The 23,857-nt window shown below is 41.3% G+C and overlaps 3 protein-coding genes across 13 annotated transcripts in view; 1 reads left to right on the top strand and 2 right to left on the bottom strand.

Moving 5' to 3' along the window:
* Window positions 1-4,357: 4,357 nt before the first annotated feature.
* arrdc2 (arrestin domain containing 2) lies at window positions 4,358-22,841 on the bottom strand. Of its 3 annotated transcripts, none has more exons than XM_054789976.1 (8): window positions 22,732-22,841; window positions 13,579-13,833; window positions 7,516-7,733; window positions 7,313-7,415; window positions 6,906-7,162; window positions 6,661-6,823; window positions 6,128-6,288; window positions 4,358-5,604 (listed from the first exon to the last, which is right to left on the bottom strand). In XM_054789976.1, the coding sequence occupies exons 2-8, from the start codon at window positions 13,829-13,831 to the stop codon at window positions 5,551-5,553; spliced, it is 1,209 nt and encodes a 402-aa protein (XP_054645951.1). In that variant the 5' UTR covers window positions 13,832-13,833; window positions 22,732-22,841; the 3' UTR covers window positions 4,358-5,550. The 3 variants fall into 3 exon arrangements, with proteins under 3 accessions (XP_054645951.1, XP_054645949.1, XP_054645948.1); XM_054789974.1 differs by lacking the exon at window positions 22,732-22,841 and adding an exon at window positions 14,818-14,969; XM_054789973.1 differs by lacking the exons at window positions 13,579-13,833; window positions 22,732-22,841 and adding an exon at window positions 8,738-9,402.
* Window positions 18,623-20,489, top strand: uba52 (ubiquitin A-52 residue ribosomal protein fusion product 1). 2 transcript variants are annotated; one of them, XM_054789977.1, is made up of 5 exons: window positions 18,623-18,669; window positions 19,114-19,228; window positions 19,823-19,909; window positions 20,026-20,128; window positions 20,346-20,489. In XM_054789977.1, exons 2-5 carry the CDS (start codon window positions 19,126-19,128, stop codon window positions 20,437-20,439), a joined length of 387 nt encoding a protein of 128 aa, XP_054645952.1. In that variant the 5' UTR covers window positions 18,623-18,669; window positions 19,114-19,125; the 3' UTR covers window positions 20,440-20,489. The 2 variants fall into 2 exon arrangements, with proteins under 2 accessions (XP_054645952.1, XP_054645953.1); XM_054789978.1 differs by having other exon boundaries at window positions 18,624-18,669; window positions 19,117-19,228.
* Window positions 21,632-23,857, bottom strand: part of hmcn1 (hemicentin 1) — a 146,904-nt gene continuing 144,678 nt past the window's right edge. For 7 of the 8 annotated variants that reach the window (XM_054789955.1, XM_054789958.1, XM_054789961.1 and 4 more), the window contains one exon: window positions 21,632-23,774. In XM_054789955.1, the coding sequence (XP_054645930.1) occupies window positions 23,408-23,774 (367 nt within the window). In that variant the 3' untranslated portion in view covers window positions 21,632-23,407. The remainder of the gene's footprint in view (window positions 23,775-23,857) is intronic. The other variant, XR_008572707.1, reaches the window with a different exon arrangement.

The raw sequence follows: 23,857 nt of genomic DNA, 5'->3' as shown, positions 1-23,857 counted from the left end.
AAAGACAAGTACCCTGAAGACAGCTGGGATAGCCGACCCTAGTGAGGACAAACGGTATAGAAAATTGATGGATGGATGGAATTATTCTATTCTTTTTCTTGTTATCCTCTTAATTCTCCAAAGGAGTCAGTGCCTCACCAGCCATGACCCTCACCGCATGTCAAGGACCGCCTGTATTCATATCAGTGTACACAATGAAATACAGCATTAAAAGTGATTTGGCCATAGACATCCGTCCAATCGTCTCCTTGCATTGCCGCCAAAACAAAAGAGCATAAAAAGCCTTGTGAAATCTTCCAAAACAACACTGTGATATCACTCTGATATCCCGAAGGAGGAAATGCAAATGCGGTCTGTTTTAGTTTGTCTGACAGTGTTCCTTCCAGCAATGTTATGATCTACTTGGAATGCACAATGAGGGGGAAAAACACTGACTTGGGCTGACTTCCAGCTTCCCGACAACCTTGATACAGTATCACTACTCACACATTTCGTGCTCACTTGGACAGACAGTGAAATACAGCGGTGACGCCGCATTTGCTGTACTCTGATAGGACTGAGCGAGTGCAAAAAGATGAGAGGCATTCGAACCGTTTAGTTTTAGTTAGAAGAGAAGAAGTCTGCGAATTAAATGTTCGGTTTTGATGGATTGCTAATGAACAATAACACATACAGTAACACAATAATAAACACCTTGCTTAATTGAAACATGTTTTCAGACACACACATCAAATAATGATAAAAAGTTTGCTTGCACTACGTTACATGTATTACATCGCAATGCAAGTGTAACACAATACTTGAGTGAAGCACCATTGCTAACACTTTTACGTAGGACATAGTGTACATTAGGACTGCAGATGTTGATATCCATCCGATACCAAGTAAATACAAGCCCAGTATCGCAGATGCCGATATGTCTTACTTGAAATTTTCCAAGATCCTTGAATGATTGGTTGATTTTGCCTTTAATTTGTTGATCATGATTTGTGAACAATTTAATATAATACTGTAGAATACTATAAGACAATGTAACAATATCAACAAAGTAATGGTTCCTTTCTTTTTATATACAATTGAGCAAAAATAACGTCAGAAGTGCAAAATAACTAACCAAAAGTACTATTAGTACTTACAGTAGTACCAAAAGTGCTATCACGGCCATCCCGTGTCCAAGAACCTATTCCTTGGGTTTGAATGAATTTCAACAGTGTGACAATATGAACAACGCAACAAAAAACAGATATTGCTGACTATGAAAAATAAAAATCTCATCACACGAGCACGATCCGGTACTGATACTACCCTTGGTATTGGTACGATCGATATTTGGATCCCTCCACTCACCTCAAGGGTACAGTCGTAAAAAATGATTAGACCACCGTTGTTTCTTCAGTTTATTGATCCATTTGAATGCCTGCTACAACTAAAGGTACATTTGTTTGGACAAACATAATGATAATAACAAATATAGCTCATAAGGGTTTCATTTAAGAGCTGATATCAAGCAACATCCATGGTTTTCTTGATAATAACCAAAATCACTTAAGTTCTTACATGAATAGCTCTAGCATTGTACTGCCAGGAAATGTAACTCTTATGAGCTATTTTTGTTGTCATCCTTATATTTGTCCAACAAAGGTACCTTTAGTTGGTTCAGGCATTATATATATATATATATAGATGATTGATGAGCAGACGGAATCGGAGTCAAGTTGTAGCCACAACTATGGTGCATTCAAGGACTGGCGAATCGCAACGCTTGACGAAAAAACATCAGTAAAAATGGTGGGCTTTCTAACAGTGGTATATGTATGCTGCACATTTTAACTGTATTACCAGGTATTTATAAATTAATTCTGACTTATATATTAATAATAATAAAATATAATGATATATTTTGGACCAAAAATCTGCAAATTTGTGTGAATGCTGAATCCACTGTAGTTCTTGTTTTGGCTTACGATACCCTTGAGATTTGTCAATTAATATACTAATAGGACTATCATTATTTTTGGCAAGAATTTTAAAAGGGGGGGGCAGTTAAAACGCCATAAAAATTGGCAGCGATACTGTTTTTTACCTTGGATTCTTGGAAAGTTCTAATTAGGAACACAGTAGTCCCAGGATAAATCCATTGTGTGCAAAGTTCCCATGTTCTCCCTCTGCTTCCTCCCACAGTAAAAAAAACCCAACAAGTATGTTATCTTCATTAAAGACTAAATGGCCCATCAGTATGAATGTGAGTGTGATTGGTTGTTTGAGAGTCAACTTCCTCCACCGCCTCCTTCAAAGTGGGTAGCTGAGGAAGTTGTTGAACAGGTTGGTGGCTCACCTGTCCAACTTGTGTCAGAGATTGAAACAGTCTGTAGAGCATCTGTTCCTCCTTTCTTCAAAAGCAAACCTTGACTGAACTCGCTTTTGTTTGTAGCCTCAGGATTCCAAGCCCTGCTTTCCAAAGCTACCATTAACACGTCAACATGACCTCCAGACAAGCAACTTAATGAGCTGGATGCCTTCAGAATGGTGTTAACCTTGATTTAAGTTATAATCTAACTCACATGCATGGATGTTCAGCAACTAAACAATGACATTTCTCCAAGTGTTTCAGTGAGCGATGTCCAAAGTGCGGCCCGCAGCTGTTTTTTTTTTATTGGCACATTCTAAAAATATAATTTAACAAAAAAAAAAACAACATAATAATTTTACAAACGTCAAAATATTAAGAGAAAAAAGTTCTAACAAGAAAAAGTTGTAATTTTACGAGAATAAAGCCGTAATACTATCAGGAAAAAAGTAGCATAAAGTTGAAATGTTAAAGGAAAAAATATGTTTTTAAAGTGATAATATTATTAGAAACGAACAAAACAATGAATAAAGTTGTTTTTTTGTTGTTTTTATTAGGTTGCAGAAAAAGTTATAATGTTATGAAAATAAATAAAGAACATTTAGAAGAAATTGAAACACTTGGATTTTTTTTTTTTTAACAGCAGAAATGGAAAAAACAGCTGTCATTTCACGAGAATAAAGTCAAAATATTCAGAGCAAAAAGTCGCAATTTTTACGAGACTAAACTGTCATTTTAGTGGCATAGAGTAAAATATTACAGAAAATATGCTATTTTTTCAAAGTGGTTATATGTAAAATGAAACAAAATCAAATAATAATTTTTGGAAAATTAAGTTTTTCTTGGAAAATAGTTGTATTCGGAAGTTGAGACAACGTTGAGGTGCAACGTGGAAACAACGTTGTATCTATTTATTTAACTATCTTAACTTGAGCAGTGGTTTTCGTTGTTTTGCTGCATCAGGACCTGGAAGACTTGCTGTGATAAATGGAACCATGAATTCTGCTGTCTACAAAAAAAGCCTGAAGGAGAATGTCCGGCTATCTGTTGGTGACCTCAGGCTGAAACCAGCGTGGGTTCTGCAGCAGGACAATGATCCAAAACACACCAGCAAGTCCACCTCTGAATGGCTGAAGAAAAACAAAATAAAGACTTTGGAGTGGCCTGGTCAAAGTCTTTAAAAGACTTTAAAAAGGCGGTTCACCCTCCAATGTGACTGAATTACAACAATTCTGCAAAGGTGAGTGGGCCACAGCGCCTCCACAGTGCTGTAAGAGACTCATTGCAAGTTATCGCAACGCTTGATTGCAGGTGTTGCTGCTGAGGGTGGCCCAACCAGTTATTAGGTTTAGGGGGCGATCACTTTTCCACACAGGCCCATGTAGGTTTGGATTTTTTTCTCCCTTAATAATAAAAACTTTCATTTGAAAACTGCATTTTGTGTTCAGTTGTGGTGTCATATTTAAATGTGTTTGATGAGTTGAAACACTGAAGTGTGACAACCATGCGAAAAAAGAAAGAAAATCGGGAAGGGGGCAAACCCTTTTCCACACCACAATAAACGTGTATACACACTATAGCTTCTGTAGCTTGGCCGTCAGCCATGTTTATGGCTTTTTATGTAACACCGTGCACAAATCAGTGAGCTGTGTGTATGCTAGGTCTGTTTGCACCCTAGTAAAAATAACTAGGATCAGTGTTGAAAATCTGTGTTGCGAGAGAACAAACAGTCCAAGAGGAAATGAAATCCACATTTCACTCAAAGTGCTTAGCAGCTCCAGATAACTTGCACATGGAAAAAAAATTGGGCCACAAAAGTGCACAATAATAAGAACAGTCACTGGCCCAACTGCAGCCCGAAACTGTTGTTTTGATCGGCTGGGTGTGGCCTGCTTCCAGTGAGCAGTTCCTCTGGCAATAATATATTTTTGACTCACTCCACTGCAGAACACCATGTACTACTTTCACTCACATGCAAAATGTTTCCAAGAAACACGCAAGAGAAAAGCATCAATTCCGTATTGTTTATTTAAGAAAAACCTTTGGCAAGATTGTAAACTAACATTGCATTTGTATAAAAATACTTTTTTTTCCCCCAACAACGTCACACAGCTGACCCTGAAGACTTCTTTCCTACACATTACCCATTATTATTTTGGAAGTTGAGGAAATAGATAATCCCAGAGTCGTTTTTTTGGAATGTTCTTGATGTGTAAACTCCAGAGGCATCTTCAGCTTAAAGCTCGTTGTAAGTGTTGTCTTGGTCGAGCTTCCCTTCAAGGCGGCTCAGACCGACAAGGCATCTGGCTCCCATTAGCGCACGGGGGAGCTTATCTGTGAGACTCGTGCGAATTTTACACACAAACAGCTCATTTTGTTTCAGCGATGTACTAACACAAATCAGCATCCACAGACGGACGCTTCCAAACTGCGTGAACACAACAAAAATGTGACACAGTGCAACTGTTTTTGCTCCATTTTCCTTCACAACCACTTCCTGAAACCTTCCGTTAGCAGACTTTAAGGCATATGTATTTTCCCTTTTACATACTGCTGGCTGCATGCATAAAACGCATCTCTGTGTGGCTTATTCGACGTGTCTGCTCCATTCACTAGTACTCGATCATTTACAGTATGTGCTTGATAGTCAAAATCACCACAGGCATTCAAATAAAGCAATATGACCGATTAGCTTCTGTTGTGTAGCCTGTTAAAAGGGACGTAGAAACTGATCAATAATTGCACTTCTCTCTTTACACCATTAAAAGATGACAGTGCGATCGATCGTAAACATGTCAATTAACAACAAGGCACTTGACATCAGTGGGCACCAAGTGATATCCCATATTCCCCAACGGGTGCAAAAATCCTTAAATCTCACTGTCAGGTGAGGGGATTGTTGATTGGGAGGTGCTTGCAGCTCTTGTCATCAGGAGCCAGAGTTCTCTGATGTAGAGCCGCTGCTTCCATCTCAGCAGAACCGCAAAGAGTCCACGTGCAGACCGGAAACAAAGCGAGGGGCTCCTCCGCCGTCTTTTAGCCCCCCGGCAGCGTTGACGCCGGCTATCGCGGCGGCGCTCACCGCAGTCTCTCAGCGACACCGGTAACATCCAGGTGCCGCTTTTCAAAGAGGACCAATCAGAGAAGACAAAGCTTCATAGGATTCGTTTAAGTCGCTCGACACTCAGGCAGCATCTTGCAGTTCAGCATGTCATGCAGCGAGGCCTCATGTTGGAGGGCTGAGGGTTGGGGTCAATCTGTTGGGCAAACAAGGACGTAAAGGCGTGAGGTTCAACACGAAGCTGGTTTCTTTAGGCGCTCAAAACTACGAGCCGCACATAAACATTTTGTCATCTGTGTGTTTGTGGGCTGAAAATCTCCATGCACATCCATCATGACATTAAAAAAAAACCTATCCACATAAAAATGCCCTCACATACGAAAGTAACAGGTGAGGCTATAATCCCTAACCATAAGGCTGTTTTCGGAAGCCTGAGGAACGTCATTTAAAAAAAAAAAAAAAGCACAATAACGCGTGAATATAGATTAAATAGAGTTAAAAAAAATTGTGGGCCCAATTCGGAGAAGACATACACTGAAAGTGAAGGCCTTTAGTGATAAAAAAGCAGTCTGCAAGGGGATATAAAACTAAAAATACTCTTATTTTTTATATACGTAGCGCTTGTATGTTCTGCTGCTGTTTGGAGCATGCCTCACAGTCTATGAGTCAGTCAAAGTAAGTCGACAGTGGCTGCAGGGGGGTGTCGTGCTTTCACTCACCTCACTGTACACAGGCGGCGGTCGGAAGCGGAACTCCTGCACAAAAGCCATGAGGGGCCGCTCGAGGATCCCACTCAGATCGTCGACCGGCTGAGGGGCCGCCGTGTTGCTGCACTGCTCGGCCTCCCCCTCCGCCACCACAGAGCTGTACTCTGGAGGAGCTGTGAGGGAGGGGGAAGAGACAGAATGAGCCTGCTGCTCTGATTCATAACAGAACAGATCCAAACATGAATCTGCTTACTCAGCGTTTCAGATGAAGCTATTAAACCTGCGTGACATTTATTGTATTTTCCACTAACAAATACTGATTTAATATGCTGTACAGATGGAAAAGATGTGTTGGCCCCGGGCCTGGTGCCATGTTCATCATTAACTCCCATCTGATAACAAACGGCCAATCTGATTCACTTTGACTTGATGGAAGATGTTTAGAAAGTCCTTTTCAGTTGTTTATAGTGATAACTTCATATCTAATAAAGGATGTTAATGATTTTATTATAGCAGCACTGGAATGAACAATGAATGACACTCACGCTCGGGCTGCTCGGGGATGGCCATACGCAGCCACTCCAGATTGACACTGTACTGGCTGCTGACGCTTGAGGTCCTGCTTCCAAAAGGATGGAGAGGGATGGTACCTATGACCAGGGGCAGCTCAAGAAACAGCTTGGAGGTCCCCGGGACATCGACACACACCTGTTGGGAGGAGGCGGGGACGCGCTCTGGTGAGATGGACAGGTTCACAAAGAGCAGGAAGGTGCGTTCCGACTGAGCTCACCTTGAGCATGTATTCTACTTTGATGATGCGGCACTGCAGGATGGATGGACCCACAGGTGGGATCTTGATTGCCCGTCCGTGCCAGGTCTCTCTGCACCTGGCGCCCACCACATCGCCGCACAGTGTAGCCACCACGGAGCGCTTCTGCTTCATGGTGCCACGTGCGATGAACGTCTGAGTCTGAGTGATGTAGGCTTTGGGTATGATGGACCGTGAAGTGGAATTGTCAAACTCTGCAAAAACGGGTATAACCTCGCCTGCAGAGGAGAACATTACAATTCATCATCTGTTTTACATCATTACATCATCTTAAATTTCATTGCTGATATCCATGTCCATTTTGAACACCCCTTAAAATGACCATATATGGTTCCCTGCCTGTCTAAAGGTTAAAATGCTCATCTTACCTGGTGTATAACCTTTGCGGTCAATCTTTGCAGTAACAGACACTTGTCCAAAGTTGCGGTACCACGTGCGTGCCATCTTATCCTTCGTTCCGGCCTGTGGTGCCTAAGAATGATGGAACCATATTAGCAAGTGTGCATTAACGCATTGGTAAATGGTGAAAAGGGTGTGGAATAACAGGAAGAGAAAGTGTTAGCAGGCTCACCAGCAGCGCTGGTGTGTTTATGTCAATGGGCTCAATGACTGTAAACTCCTTCTTGATCTTCTTGACGGTGGCCCACGGTCTGTGGAGCTTCACTTTGACCCAGTAACGAATGCTGCCGTGTTTCCCTTCAAAGGAGGTGACCAGTGTCTCCTCTGGAAGCTGGAAGCTGAACGGGAATTCATGTCTGCCCGCAGGAAGGACGGTCACTTCTCCGTTATCTGTGAGACACAGATAAGCAGCAATTCATTTAGACTTCATTCTTTTGTATTTTCATAAAAAGGCAACTGGTAGAGTCAAGCGTTTCAAAGGCACCGCAATAGTTAATCCATCTTAAACTTGTTTATCTGGTTTAGCCTTTATGAATCCATAAACCATCATATGGCTGAGGGCAACATGGAGGTCAACAACAGCGAGTGTTCTTTGCATCTATAGGACTTCAAGTGGTGTACGCTGAAATATAACTCTTTCTCCACAATCACACAGCCTGCGCTTGCTCTGAGGGGCGGTTCCGGCTCCATTGTGCTGACTGGGAACATGTTTTCCTCCAGCCCCTCTCAACTGCTCTGAGGATGAACACGTGTTTAGGTTTAACAGACTCCATGTGTTTGTGTCCGCTCTGTTGCTGGAAGCCCCCATTTGAGTTCAATTACAATACCGTCAATGTCAAATTCTATTGACGACTCCACTGGGTGCGTGCCTTTGTGCTCGCCAGCAGAAAATGCCTATACTGACACACAAAAAACACGTACTATATAATGATAACACTATATTGTTGTATGGAAGAAGAGACCCCGAATACAAAATGCATTGCACAACACAAAAGTGAAGAGTTGGCAGTGAATTTCCTGTTTATGTGTTAAACATCTATGTGCCCAATGATTGAGGGAGGCATTCAGAGACAACAATAGTGCAAAATTTGCTTCATTCTGCTGCAGCATGTTTGCACACTTCAACTATAGTTTACTTCCCCAAGGAAGTGGCCAGCAACAACGAAGATTAAATGGACAAATGTTGGTAGCAAGGAAACTGCAATGACACAAAAAAATCCACAAGGAACAAGCTAAATTGAGGAAAGGGTGGATATCTTAAAAGGAAATACTTGTAATATTTCTGAAAGTCACTTATGATAAAACAGCTGTTCCATTCGCTATAGTAGAGCACCCTATTCTGACCCAGAGGGGATGCAGCCTGTCCCATCCCCGAGCCTGCACAGAGGACTGACCTGCCTGCAGCAGCACCTCTCTCCGGTTCAAGTACTCCACTTCGTCGCTGTAGTTCTGGGTGTAGGCGGTGCTGGAGCCTGCGGAACGGGACTCGGTCCAGTGCACTTTAGCGAAACCTTCTGCGTGGAGCTTCAGGGAGTCCACGCGAGTCTCCCGGGTGAGCTCCAGCACCACTCGGCCAGAGACAACGTCTCCGCTGCTGTACACGGGAGGACAGTCCACGTCCGGGGAGTCGAAGACAATGTCCAACTTTTTCAACTTGTCGAAAATCATCTTCTTGGGTTATTCCTTTCGAAGCGTGGTGCATCAAGTGAGTAGATGAGGATGTTAGCGCTTGCTCCTTCACACTTGAGACTGTTTTGCAGTTTCGGTTGGAGGCCTATTATTCGCAGGAGGACAGAGTGGGCGGCTCTGCATTTATTATGTAAGCCTCAGGAGAGGGCTGAAGGCTGGGCGATGGTGCCTTCACGTGCGCCCCCTTGACAGCGACTTTTAAGCACTTTTTCCAAATTAGAAATAGGGCTTTTTTTATTTGTACGTTATGAAATGGACTGATGAGAGTGAGTGAGTTTTGGTTATTTAACTTACAAAAGGCAAGATCAACTCTATCGTCATCAGTTGTGAGAGAACATGTCCAGGCAAAGCACAGAGACCCATGCGAGGACACGATTAATTTGGACTAAAACGAAAGCGTAACGACACGAACAAAAAGGAATGTCACACAATCAATCAATCCCCCTACTTATTTTGTATTCTCTGCTTGAGTCATTGTGAAAGTGGTTGTTTTAAAACTTAGTCCGCACGGTTGCCACATTTCCGGGCTGACCTTGAATGCAGCATTATAAACATGCAGACTGGGTGGAGGTAGCAGTGAGGAAAACACAGCCTCATGATGACTGATGGTTACAGGTTCCTAGAAGAAAACAAGCTTACTGTGCATGCCTCAGTGTTGTGCAGAGCCTCCCAGATGGGGAAAATAGTTTCACGCTGGACTAAAACTGTCTGCTGCACTTCTTACAGCACACAAAAGCATGTTACATATGCCGTGAAAGCCTCTTCTGAAAACAGCCACACTATGTCACACCAAGTCCTAGCACGTATTCTTTGTTAATGAAATGACTGAAGGTCAGACATTAGCCGGGATAGGCTCCAGCATACCCCCACGTCCCTACTGAGGATAAGCGGCATAGAAAACGGATGGATGGATGAAGGTCAGGCATGTGAAACTGAAAGAAGAGCACTTCTAAGAATCGGTAAGATCGCTGGAAGAGCTTTTATTTAAAGGCTTTCTGAGACACTTGAGCACAGCCAAGGAAGCCCCTACTACTCTGGTGGTATGTGGTAGCTTGTCTGAGCCAAGATTAGGAGGCTAGTGGAGGTCAAAGTGACTGGCACGTGCTCCAGAGGTTGACCAGAAACCAGATGTGCTACTGCCCAATTGCTCATCTGTACGGGTTTGACTGTGGATGTTCCAGAGCCCACATTTAAAAAGGCACTGATAGAACTAGGCCACTTAATACAATCAGCCCGTCTGCAAAACATTTGCAAAGTAATGTTCAGAAAAACCTTTGAACCCAGTGAATTCATGAATCACACTTGTATTTACATGTTTCACTCAAAACCCTTTACATAGAAATCAAATCTGGATCTTGAAAAACAAAGTTGTTTACTCCTTTGTTCACTGGGGTGTGGAGTTAGCTCAGTAGTGACACCAAGTGGAGAGTTGGAGGTAGTGTTCACAGCTGCAAGGCCAAAGGCCTGGGGATTGCAGGTAAGACATTTTCATAAACTGTGTTCTTTCAGTGCATGACAAAACATAACAACAGCACAATGGTGCCGCCAAACTAGCCATTTTAAGTTTAAGCAATTCCATGCCAAATGAAAACTGCGTTTCCTCTTCAAAATAAGTAATTTTTATGGGATGTCACAACTATAAGCAGGTTGCACCAAAGGAAAAGGCATTTTTTGCAGTTTTCAGTCCATTTTGTTTTAAAAACCTTTATGACTTCCTGGTCAGCGAGGCAAAATAAAGCCACATGTGCCACCTGCTGGCGAGCGATGACAGCTGCCTGCCTCAGGCCTCATAGATGGACAACAGTCTGATGGATCCAGCCTGATCAACACCTCCACTGCAAACATGACCTGGCAGGATCTGTCAAACTGCAGATTGAAAATAACTTTGACCTACACAGTAGCCTCCATGCATATGAATTTAACAGAGTGCAGCCACACTGTAAATGAATGGGAGTGTACTCCGATTCCATGTTGTCAAAAGTATGTGCAGTATCTACGACTATACCCACCAAATAAACATAAAACCGCACCAGATTCCCAAATTATCTCTGATTTTTAAAAAGTACACAGTTCGGTGACAAAAGCCTGTGAAATGAATGAAGAGCTGCTGGCTGGCTGCTGGAAGATAGGCTAAGGCTGCTACGTGTTGTTTTCCCTGTTGTCATGGCACATGGCGTGCTTTTTTTTTTTTTTTTTTTTTTTTAAACTGCACCCACCCATACCGTCTTCCTTCCTTGCTGCTTGTTCCTCGTCATTGCTGCCCTCGTCTGACAAAATTGAATTTGAGCAGCTTGTAAACATTACTGTCAATTCAGTCAATTCTGTCCTTTTGGTCGGGGCTGCATGCGAGGACCTTGTATACTCCTCGAATTTCCTTCAACAACAAACAAACAGGCTAAGAGAGAAAGCGGGTCTGGCACACAAGCAGGCAAACATATCAATTTGTTGACACTAGCTTGGCTGCAACTGATTGCTGGTGTTCAAAACAGTGACTTTGACCCAAGTCATTGGATGTGCTCGGCCAAGAAATGTTAATAAAAGCAGATACAGTACTTAAGTACAACACTGCAGTTATTTAGAGACACAATTTACAGAGGGGTGTACTCAAACTAGGTCATCTGTACAATGGCCAACACGCTTGACACCTCAAAGGAAAACTGCACTTTTTTCGGTTAGCTGCTACAATAACGTCGCTGTAGCTTGGTTTGTATCCAGGTCAGTGGTGTAAATAGTGTTCTTTCAGGGCTTTACAGGTGCGTCCCGTTACGTACATACTAGCTGATTTTTAGCTGTTTTTCGCTCTTTAGAATGCACAGAAAAGAGAAAGACTTGTGTTTACATTTCACATAAGGATTGTTGATGATGGGCAAAATTCCCAAAAAAGTGCAGTTTTCCTTTAAGCCCACACTGTTCGACCACTGTGAACGCTCCATGAAGTGGAGTGAAGTGCTCAAGCACGGTCCACTTCTGCTGGCCCCCATCGTCTGCTGGTCTCAGATTGTGAGACTCTGTCATTCATTCATTGGTTTTCTATACCGCTTGTCCTCATTAGGGTCACGGGTAGGCTGGAGCCCACTAGTCCCCTGTGCAGCATGGAATCATGACATTCATTCTATGGAATTACAAGTAACTTCTTGTAACACAACAGTAATCCCTTGTTCATCGCAGTTAATTGGTTCCAGACCCAACCGTGATAAGTGAATTTCCGCCAAGTATGACTGCTTATTTATGAATCAAATATGTTTGTAGTTAGGGCATTGAAAACCTGTTGGCGACCTAAATAAGGTTTTAAACATTATTAGAGCTCTCTAGACATGAAATAACACCCCTATAGTCACCTTTACACTTGAATTACCTAATACAGCAGACATAATAAGAGAAAATAAGATACATAAGACATAAGTAAGACGTAATATATAATCACATTGGGAGAGTTCCTTTTTTTTTTTTACTTACAGTTTCTGTACAGTACTTCCAATGGTGGCTATTGTCTCATCATTGTAACATTACTGACACCTAGTGACCAGTGTAAAATACTACATATCACAACGTCTTTGAACACGTCTTCTGAATGCTTTATATATTTGTATTTTAGCTTATTTAGCCATGTTCATGTTTGAAAATGCTTAACTTGGGCAAAAATACGTCACATTCACTTAAATAAGCATATGGGCCATATTCAACCACAAAACAGCAATGATTTATTTATTAATTAACATATTTTTGGAAAACCGTGATCGAGCGAAGCTGCAAAATTTGAAGTGTAAATTGGCAAGAGATTACTCTACATGTGGTACGCTTGAAATTAGAATCTTCCGGAAATGAAGTATTCAATTCAAATAACTGAATTGACGAATGTAGCAATGGAAATATATATAATTAAGTCAACAATTATTTGGATTCGCTCTTATGTAGCATATAAATACACTGTCTAAGCAAACCAAACACTCGATGAAACATTAACTGCTGACTGCCCGCTGTTTGTTTACTGAGAAAGCTTTAGTATGAGGGAAATTTCACATTCATATCTGTAGACCTATTTGGACTTGGTACTGTGATGTGCTGGATTTTATGGGTTTGTTTTTATATAATAGCTTGTTGATGTATCTGGCTAGTGTTTACGTGTCTCAGTTTTCCTTGAAACTCAATTGGTCTACTGCAACTATAAGACGTAGCGGCCTCCCAGGTGTTACACGACAGTGGACATCAGCAAATAAACACAACATTACAATGAACTTAATCGGTCATCCTAGCTAGGAGATGTTCTGCAAAATCTGGAACCTGGCTCGGAAATGCCTTATCGACAATTCCACCTCTCCACCTTTGGACTCCCCCCAACTCCAGTCAGATCTCATTGAAGTTACTGACCAGACATGTTCAATGTGTTGGTCTTGAAGAGGTAAAAATTAACTTTAAGAGCAAACTCATAATTGCAAAATACCAAATCAAATTTAGTTGAAGTTTCACCACTTTTAAGCACACTTGCCAGCTGTAGTTATATTAAAGACAACTACAGCTGCCCACATCTGCAACTTTTATGACTGACCTCGGATCAGATGCTGTCTCTTCCTGAAGTAAGTGATCCTGGAGGTGTAGTCATTATAGACAGAGTTCATGCCACGATTCTCCAGCCAGTGTGCCGTAGCGACACCTCTTCCCTGCACCTTCATGGAGTGCACTTTGGTGTCCCTGCGGAGCTCCAACACCACTTGACCTGACACCACCTCTCCACCAGTGAACGCAGCATCTCCTTCACCATCCAGCTCCAGCTTGAAAGACTTAACGGAGTTCAGTGACATAACTGTGTGTGACAAGGGAAATAGAAGGAAGATACAATTAGCAGACTAAGGGTTAGGGTGAGGGCACATGACAGATTAATGTCATGTGCTTTCCAGTGGATGAAAAAAAAAGCAATCAAATTTAAAATACACATCCCATGAGACAATCGCACAGTGCAGCCCGGGCCCATTCTCTGCATATTCTGAAAACATAATTAATGAAATATACTGTGTTATTACATATTACACTATTTTGCTTTGTCACCAAAACACAAAATACTAAGATGTCAGTGTTTTGTCCAGATAGCTTAGCATACAGTACACTGAATTGGTTTAAGCATCTTTAATTTACAAAATGTATCAAAGTGGCCCCCGCGCCTCTTAATTTTTCAATAAATGGTCCTCAGTGGAAAAAGTTTGAACACCCCTGCGGAACAGTATTTTATTTTACAGTCACAAAAACATCCATTTCTTTTATTTATAGTAGGTATTTTGGTATTTCCTAAGCATGTGCAGCTCCATTACTTCTAATTAGAAATACAAATCCCTTGAGACAATCCCACATACAATCCATAACTTGCAGTATTCATTTATGCTTTTTTGTTTTCTCAGTTAGGTCATTTTCATCTCATTAGACTGAGAAAATCCAGGGATTGACTGAAAATATAACTCATGTTGTCACATCCTTGTCTTAGTTTTTAACACACAGACTAGACATCTTAGACAAGAATAAATTGCATATGTTGTTTGGATTTTAAAAATAGCATACTGACCATGCATACTTAGGCAGTTTTAAACAATTCTTTTTATTTATTGTTTACATTGCCACTATAATAATCAACTAACGTCATTGACTGTACGTATTCCAGTGTGTTAACTTGAATAAAACGCTAATGTCACACCGCCAATCAGCGTTGAAAAACGATTAACGCGTTATAAAAGCAGACAGATGTTAACGTTGTACTGTAATGTTGTTAATAACCACACTGTGAATACAAACTACTCACCAGCGGCACAGCAGCAATTCTCTGGAGGAACTGCAGAAAAAGAAAGTAAATTCTGTCCGCAAAGGTCGCCCCACTGACGTGTGCTTTTCTATTAGTCTTTAAATAAGATGTCAGGCTCGACCGCCCAGTAACACTCCAGACTCATCCACCAATGACATTGAGCGCACGTGAGTCACGTCCGCCCATCCAACACGGAAGTTGACGAGTGCGTTATTTCAAATTATTTGTACTTTCGTCAGTTTGTCTTTGCCCTTTCGCTGCTGCCGAAATCTACTTCCAAAAAAATCCAAGCGTTGTATTAAATATGTTCAGGAAAGATAAACAGCTGCAATACAACATAATAGTAAAATAAATTTGCTATAAAAGGTGGGAACCATTCCTTTTATTGTGAAGGCGTCGATTAAAAAAAAAACTTTTGCTTTTACTTTTAGGCTTTTTTACTATTCTCTGTATTTTACGCGTTTCAAAACTATATTTGCTAGGATTGGAAATGAAAATTAAATGAAAATGTTTGTATCGATCCGATACCAAATAAGTACAGTGCCAGTATTGCAGATACCAAAACTGACCTTTTACATGAAATTTTTCAAGATGATTGAATGTTTTTTTTTAATTTATTTTGCTTTTAGTTTGTTGACCATGATTTGAATTTGCCCCCAAAACCCTCCTGTATCCAAGAAGTTATTCCCGGAGCTTATGCCTTTCAGAATTTCTAGGTGTGACATTGTGAAGCATTGGCCTACACCTCTTGATTCACAACGCTTTAGTTATTTTTAATTTGCCTGAATGAAACCACACCCCACTCCACTACGACTCTTGTATTCAGTGGCGTGGCTTATTCATCTGGGAGGTGTGATATTTGTAAGGGAGGAATTGTCTCAACTAAGTTGGAACCCCACCCGATGATAATTCGTCACTAGTTGTGTTATAATTTTCATCTTAGTTTGCATGTACATTGTGAATATATACTCGCAAAAGACATCATCAGTTTTGCAAAAATTATTCCAACACGTCCAAATAAAAGGCAAAAAGCTAAGTACTTGTACTCGACATCAGCTTCTTTTTAGAACCAAAACAACGATGAAGTATGGGACTTGATGAGGTCGACTTAGACTTACGAAGCTTCCACTGTCGTCGGTCTATGGCATATTTAATTCAAAAATGATATCAAAGTGAATTTTGGTATGAAGCTCTGGTCTTTGAAGCTGCAGCACTTGGACCTAAACCTCTGCTGTTTTATCAGGTTGGTGAACTCCAGGCTTATTTACATTTCCTTCCTTGCCAACTTTTTTTTTTTTTTTAATCAGTCCTAACCTGCATATTAGGGTCATGGTTATGTTTTTCCTCCAACGGATTGTTTTCAGTGATCATGAAGTCAGTCATGCTTGAAGGAGGGCTTGAGAATGCTTTTTCAAAACATACACCAAGCTTCATCTTCAGGTTGACAGTATAAACACGGTTGAAGTAGGACAGTCAAGCCAGAGACTGCATCCATAAATATGCCAGGAGAGGCAAAATTTATGTTTAAACACTTTCTTAGTCCTTTGGCCCCTTCACACTTTCCATATGTGTGTACATATCTGTTCTGTTGGTTTATTTAATTATAGCCAAGTAAAGCTATGCTTGCGTAACCCTGAAAAAGCAGCTCAAATGAGTAAAACCTTAAGAAGATTTATTGAAATCCCCCATGAGGTGACTTTAGTAATAGATTTCAGAATCTTCGGTCTGAATGTGTACTGTGTATTAATAATATTGTAATAAAGTAGTACACTAAATCTTCTTCTGACAAATATAATATTAATATGTAAAAATGTGTGTACAGTAGTAGAGTACATCTTGTTCTTTGCTAGAATAATGACGTTGGCAGTCGTGAAGTCAGGATACTGCCAGAGGCTCTGTTCATACAGTCGTCAGTGATCCTTTCTAATTAAAATGTTGCTCTATTTGAGCGAGTACTAAATAAGCTTTAGTTAACAGATCATAATATTACACTCAGCAGTGACTGGAACGTAGAAAAAAAAAATCACCATTAAAGGTACTGGTTGAAGTGAGACTTCAGTGAGCTCGATCCAGGACTTGAACTTGCCGTACAAGGAAAACATTAAGTGACAACCCTGCCTGGTCGGTCATGAAAGCAGAAAACATGAACCCTATTTGGGATCACAAAAGGTTTCATCGAATGTGGATGACCGCAGGAAAATACTGAAAGCTTCGAATACTTTGTCACCACTCGTGACTAACTAAACTGACATGAAAAAACAGAATCAACACTACTCAGTCAGTGACCACATGATGTCCCGTCATTGGCTTTTTCATGAAACATAAATTTGGTTGCAAACCTGACCTATTTGGCCTGTTTTTTAGATAAGCAAATATAAACTGCAGGCTGCAGGTGTTGACTCACTCTGTAATCTGAACATTACCCATAACATCAGAGGTGACGTAGTGCCGCATAGACTCCATAATAACTGTCACAGAAAACACTCATTTCATGCAAAGCTTCACAAATAGGACAACACCCATAAGTCTCATAGGTGATGAACCTCAGTCAGTCATAATATGGGAAGTAAATCGAAGTTATCATGCTAGGTTGTTAAGGATAGGTGAAAGGAGTAATTCATCGATGTGAATGAAAAAAATTATTTCAAGTGAGTTATTTGCTTTAAAATAGGGGTTTTCAAAGTGTGGCGCAGTCAGCCTCTCCTCAGAGAATACAATCCTTTAAAAAATCACTGTCATGATCTCCTGATGGCAAAGGCAAAAAGGCTGTCCGTCTTTGACCGTAGGAGGACTGTTGCATGCTAAACCAAAGGATCTGCCGGGCTGTCTTTGAGCCCCTCTCGCAGGTACCATCTTATGGTTTTTCAGTCAGCTTTAATTTAGGTTAAGGATCTACCTGTGTCTTCACGGAGAAGCCTGTCAAATCCTTTGGCTTAGCACAGGTGAAATCTTTGGACACTGTCTGCTCACTGCGTCCCACCTCAGAAGCAGTGATGCAAGAGGCCTCGCTTGTTTGGTTCAACAATCCTGTAAAAATCCTGTCAAAAAGAGAAAGCCCTTTTGCCTTTGCCATCAGGTCATGACAGTGTGAATGTCTGAAAGAGAATGATACAAAATCCACATTTTAGTGCAGAATTGGACTTAAGGCTATGGTCTTAAACCTTTTATCAGTTGAACAGCCTGATGCCGTCAATATATGGAAGACTATTTTTATCAAGTTGATCCTGTTTCTTCTTACATTTTGATGCTGGACTTGTTTTTTAATCCTGTGTTTATTACTAGTTCATTTATTGTAATCTATTAATTCATTTATGCTTTTATTTTGTATTTATATGTTCATTTATTTGTGTTTTTTATTGTTTTTACAATTCGCCGAATAAGCTATGGACAAATCTATTATCTATCTGTACGAATGTTTTATTCTTTTCTTTCGCTATTACAAAATATGGATATTATAAACACCGGAAGTGTACATTCAGTACAGCATTGAGACGAGAATGGCTAGAAATAAAATAAGCTCTGCTCTACATATTATGAACGTGTAAACACGTGAATTTCGTTAATGTAACTTGTTAAGTTACATCCATCCATCCATCCATTTTCTATACTGCTTCTTCCTCATTAGCGTCGCGGGAGCATGCTGGAGCCTATCCCAGCTGACTTCGGGCGACAGGCGGGGTACACCCTGGACTGGTCGCCAGCCAGTCGCAGTGTTAAGTTATATATAAATTAATAAAAGATACTGTCATAAATGTCGGAATTTTACTTTGTAAGAGCCCCAGCGAAAGGAAGTGACGCATTTATGTGTGAGCTTCTTCCGCTCTCTTTTCGTCGAGGCTCAGCTAGTAGCCGGTGGGTACACGTTTTGTCAAATACCGATTTGCCCACATAAGTTTCTAGAAGTAAACACTATTCGGGTAAAATCCGCATTTGGATACTTGTAGTGCGATGTCATCAATATCTACTGGGCTCCGACGTCCAATCTCATCTTTAAACACACATAGCTAGAATAAGTTCCACGCTAGCAGCCAGCATGTGGCGAGGCCTTGCTGTCTGTTTGCCAAGCTACTAGCCGTGTCACTACGTGAGCTTTAGCTAACTATGCTACAAACCTCCAGTGTACCCACGCTGGCTTTGTCATAAAACAACTTAGGCTCTGCCATACAATTTTGCAAAAAAACGTTTCCAACGTCACAAGCGAGGTTCACTAACCGTGCGGTAATATAAGCTGCAGCCTCCTGGTATCGAGGATTTTTTCCGCCGCTAACAGTACTGCTTTTCATTTGTGACACCCAGCAGCCTGCCAACATGCAGATCTTCGTGAAGACACTGACCGGCAAGACCATCACCCTTGAGGTCGAGCCCAGTGACACAATCGAAAATGTCAAGGCAAAGATCCAGGACAAGGAAGGTGAGCGGTGCCATGTACCATCCATATTGAAACGATTCATTTTAGGCGTCCATTGCGGTAATGAACTATAAGCAGTGGGGTATCATAAAACACCATCAACATTTATCAGTGTTTAAATAAATCTTGGTAATATGTGCTTTGCATTTCCACCACACTACACAAGTTCAGGGTAATTTATTCAGTGTATAAGTATTTTATATTTAGTGTGTGAATTGGATTGAAACTAGGGTTTTCAATTGCATGTTACATCGTGTTTAACTTTAAATTAAAATTGCTGCAATGGGTGAGTGGCATTTTTCTTTAATACTTGTAAATATCACACCTGAGGAAGAATCAATCGGACACAGCTACTCTACCTGCAGCAAAAGATGCGGCGGGAAATGTACTGAATGAGTTCCAGTTTCATACTTCGTTTCCAGCATTTAAAAATTTGATTTGTGAATGTCTTAGGTCTAACCTGACTGACTTGTATACAATTTACTAATCCACTTACTAATAATTCCTAAAATGTGTGAATAGCTATCACAATGGCTCTGTGTAGAGTCTTGAATTTATTATTATAAGCGTGTTATCTAATACATTTTTTGTGTGCAGGAATCCCCCCAGATCAGCAGCGTCTGATCTTCGCTGGCAAACAGTTGGAGGATGGACGCACTCTGTCAGACTACAACATCCAGAAAGGTAACAGTCTTAAGAGTTTGAGTACAGCTTCTAATATTTTTTTTTCTTTTAAAGATGTTTGTATGGGAAATGGGATGATAATACCTCTGACTAAGGTGTTTTTAACTGTCCTACAGAATCCACTCTTCATCTGGTGCTCCGTCTGCGTGGAGGCATCATTGAGCCTTCCCTCAGACAGCTGGCTCAGAAATACAACTGCGATAAGATGATCTGCCGCAAGTAAGCCCATCACATTCAATTTGAAACTATTTTTTTGAGGTGCTATCTCCCTTGGCTCCAAATGAACACTTTAGGGCAGTATACTGAATATTGAAACACTAGTGCCCTCATCGCAGTGCCCAGCCATGACAGACGGAACCTCTAAATAGCACAATATCGACTTGCATCAGCAGATACGAGTGTTTTATTTTTTTACCCTTTGCCCCGTTTTTCTCAGGTGCTATGCCCGTCTGCACCCACGTGCCGTCAACTGCCGCAAGAAGAAGTGTGGGCACACCAACAACCTTCGCCCCAAGAAGAAGCTGAAGTAGACGTGTCAGCTTTTCATGCTAAATTGTTAAATAAATTTCAGAAAAGTTAACTTGCCTGGTAGGCGTCATTCATTCAGTGGTTCCCTTTTAACTGCTCTCATGGAAATTTGGTGGCACAAAGTTAGACGCAAGTAATCCTATTTGCAGCTATGTAGAGCTCTCTCTCTACCATGTGGCTTTTGCCTTCTGCAAGTGGGGCACCCTGCTCACATGTGACTTCGGTTGGCCACAATAAAAGTACACCAAAATGTCCTCTCTGTGACACTGCAGCAGCAGAGGAGGTCTTTCTCCAAAACGTGAGCACTGATCCTTCGGTATCTCCCTTCACTCCCAAGTTAGTCATACCTTTTAAAGTTTAGAGGCGCATCTTAAGTAGAAATAGCATATTTCTATCAATTTTAAACACGTTTGAATCAACACAAGTCATGTTAACATTGAACTTACCTGATTATGGATAAGCAGCCCATTGTTGAAGAAAAGAGACAATTTGGATCCCAACTGGTCTTTGGCTGGATTACATTTAAAGAGCAGAATATATTTTTGTTGGAGACGTCTGTTCCAAAGGCATATTTCACTGACTTGGGTGTTGGCCAAGCATCTACAGCTTGGCTGCTGATATGTATCATGAACAATGTTGGGCCAATTACTTTCTAAGTGATTATAGTTACTGGTTATTTTCCCAATAAAATAGTAGAATTACTCTCATGAATGATTAGTGACCACAAAAAGTAATTATTGTGTTACCCATTGAAAAACCTTTAAATAGTTCAAAGAATTTGGATTTAGTGGTTAGGCCAGCAGAGAAGGCTTTGCTGGCCCGGACTTCACACCACCGGTATCTTAGACACAACATCAATAGAAAACAATGTAAGGGCAGCTAATCATTCATTTTTCTGATAACTAATGTGTGACTTTCCTCATTGTTCCATTAAAGCTTCACCATGGTTGACTTTTTACTCCCAGTTGATCTGTAAAGGTTCATATTGTGGTCAGTGGTGATGCACAAGCATCTCAACATCAGAAATGTTTTCTAATGCAGTAACTGCTGCATAGTTACATGATAACAAAACTAAGTGACCTTGTGTGACATACCAAACTGATGTACAAGGCTGCCTTATGAGATATTCCTTTTTATGTTTGTGCATACAAAAATGCATTTTTTTGTGTTTGTTCATACCATTTAAGTTAAGTGTACTGTGATGTCATTTCATTTTTATTAAAAAAGGGGAGGGGGGCGGGTAAAATTAGTACAGTACATCAGTACATGAGGCAACACTTACAGTATGTACAAAGTCATAAAAATAAAATACATCTTGGCATCAGCTGGTGGAGGATGCAGCATGACATCACATTGGATTCTTTAGATCTAGTGTGGGTATGATGGGACGCCCCCTGACACTTTCCACTTGGTTCACTCACTACTACTACTTCAAGTACTTGCCAATAAGTTACACTATAGAGACAAAAGACACTGGACACGGCTCCTTGTCAATCACACGGGTTGGACTCGAGCCCTTCCGGAGGCCATTTGCGGTCAGGGAATATTCTATACATAAAATAAAAGATTATGACAGAGCAAAAATTACGGTGGCCTAGTGGTTAGCATGTTGGCCACACAGAGATCAGGAAGACCTGGGTTCGAATCTCCGTTGGGCATCTCTGTGTGGAGTTTGCATGTTCTTTGCATGCTGTGTGCGTTGGTTTTCTCTCGGTACTCACATTCCAAAAACATGCATGTTAGGTTATTTGGCGACTCTAAATTGTCCATAGGTGTGAATGGCTGACGACCAGTCCAGGGTGTACCCCGCCTCTTGCTCGAAGTCAGCTGGGATAGGCTCCAGCATACCCCCGCGACCCTAATGAGGATAAGCGGCATAGAAGATGGATGGATGGATGGACAGAGCATTAGGGCCACAGAAAGTATTGAATGTTTGAACAAGATATATCAACAATAATTATCGAAATATGACCTACACTGGTGTTGCTTTAGTGTGTTTAAGGAAAAATAAAATTAAAACAAGTGAATAATATCAAAGTGGCTTACCACATTCTTAATTTTTTCCGTATGTGGCCCTCGGCGGAAAATGTTAGGACACCTTCGGGGCTGTCCACACAAAAACATTTTCAGGTATTTTATCGTTTCAGCCTTTACCCACGCAGAAACGTGTATTTTTTTAAAACGCCTGTCGTCGCTGTAGACAAGTAACCCGCCACTATATGAAAACAATGACGTCACCGCCCCGTCTGGACAAACCAACAAAATATGTCAATACTTCGACTAGCATGACTCACCCAAGTCGACATTCTCCTGGTATTTTGTTGTCTTATACTCCAAAATGGCTCGCACAAGAAATTGCACTTTGTCGTCAGTCTAGACCAGCCTTGGAAAGTGGAAGATGACGGACTTTATGCGCATGCGTTTCTTTCTTCTTCTACAGTTTTGTGTCACGTGGTTCTGTCTGTGTTTGTTTACAGCGCCACAGGTAGGTGTGCCTTATATATTACATCGTTTTCACCCAGCGACCCGTCTCAATGCAACTGGCCCTGTGGACAGAGTTCCCTTGAAGACATTTTGGTCTTTGGAATTATGCATTTGGAAATGTCTGGCCAATTTTCTGATCCGCAAAGCACAGCAAAAAAAACCTCACAAATATTTCTATTTTTACTTCTTGTATGTGTAATGTGCAGGCAGGTGTCCCAATACTTTTGTCCATATAGTGGAGAATAAACAAATTTAGGGGGGTGTCCTTCTGTGCTACAGGAGAAAATCGACAGAGCCCTTACAAACATGATGGCAGGAATGATAACAAATAAATAATCATGGCTTGTTTTGTCTTTTCGCTCTCATTGGCTCACAATGAAGTCTGTTTCTCAGTTTATTCTCTCAATGTAGACTCAAAAGTATCCCAGTGGTGTCACATGCAGAGGACAACACGCTTGTGTGCACCTTTCGTCATTTAAAGTGCTCTCAGTAGGGGTAGGCAGAGACTGCGATGTAGACAATGAAGGTGGTCTGGTACTCGATGGCCCCGTCCTCGCTGTAGGAGAGGGCTCGCACCTTCATGCGGTACGTGTGAGGCTCTCGTAAAGGCCGCGTTGTGAACAGCACCCCCTTGAGGTTCTCGTCGCGAAGGGCGAAAGGTAACGTGACGTCCTCATCCACCACCAGGAAGGTGGTCCTGGGGTGCATCACTCCATCCTGTGTGTAGGCCACCAGTCGGATGAGGTCCTGGTTGGCTGCGATGCCAAAGGGAAGAGAAAGGAGCTTGTACTCCAGGGCATAAGGACTCAGCGCGCACTCAAGGTCATTTGGAGGACAGTTCTTCAGACAAAACCTGAAACACACATTGGAGTCAGGAAAAAAAACAGTAATACTTACAGTAAAAAAAAGCTGCTATAAGCATACAAAATGTAAAAC

The sequence above is a fragment of the Dunckerocampus dactyliophorus genome, chromosome 10 (assembly GCF_027744805.1).
Source record: "Dunckerocampus dactyliophorus isolate RoL2022-P2 chromosome 10, RoL_Ddac_1.1, whole genome shotgun sequence".
Lineage (NCBI taxonomy): Eukaryota > Metazoa > Chordata > Actinopteri > Syngnathiformes > Syngnathidae > Dunckerocampus > Dunckerocampus dactyliophorus.
This window is presented reverse-complemented; position numbering and strand designations above follow the sequence as displayed.

Coding starts and splice junctions, on each gene's coding strand:
- uba52 (XM_054789977.1), top strand. CDS start 19,126: ATGCAGATCTTCGTGAAGACACTGACCGGCAAGACCATCACCCTTGAG. Junction 19,229..19,822: donor AAAGATCCAGGACAAGGAAG/GTGAGCGGTGCC, acceptor TTTTGTGTGCAG/GAATCCCCCCAGATCAGCAG. Junction 19,910..20,025: donor AGACTACAACATCCAGAAAG/GTAACAGTCTTA, acceptor ACTGTCCTACAG/AATCCACTCTTCATCTGGTG.
- arrdc2 (XM_054789973.1), bottom strand. CDS start 9,011: ATGATTTTCGACAAGTTGAAAAAGTTGGACATTGTCTTCGACTCCCCG. Junction 7,734..8,737: donor AGAGGTGCTGCTGCAGGCAG/GTCAGTCCTCTG, acceptor TGTGTCTCACAG/ATAACGGAGAAGTGACCGTC. Junction 6,824..6,905: donor AAGTAGAATACATGCTCAAG/GTGAGCTCAGTC, acceptor TCCTCCCAACAG/GTGTGTGTCGATGTCCCGGG.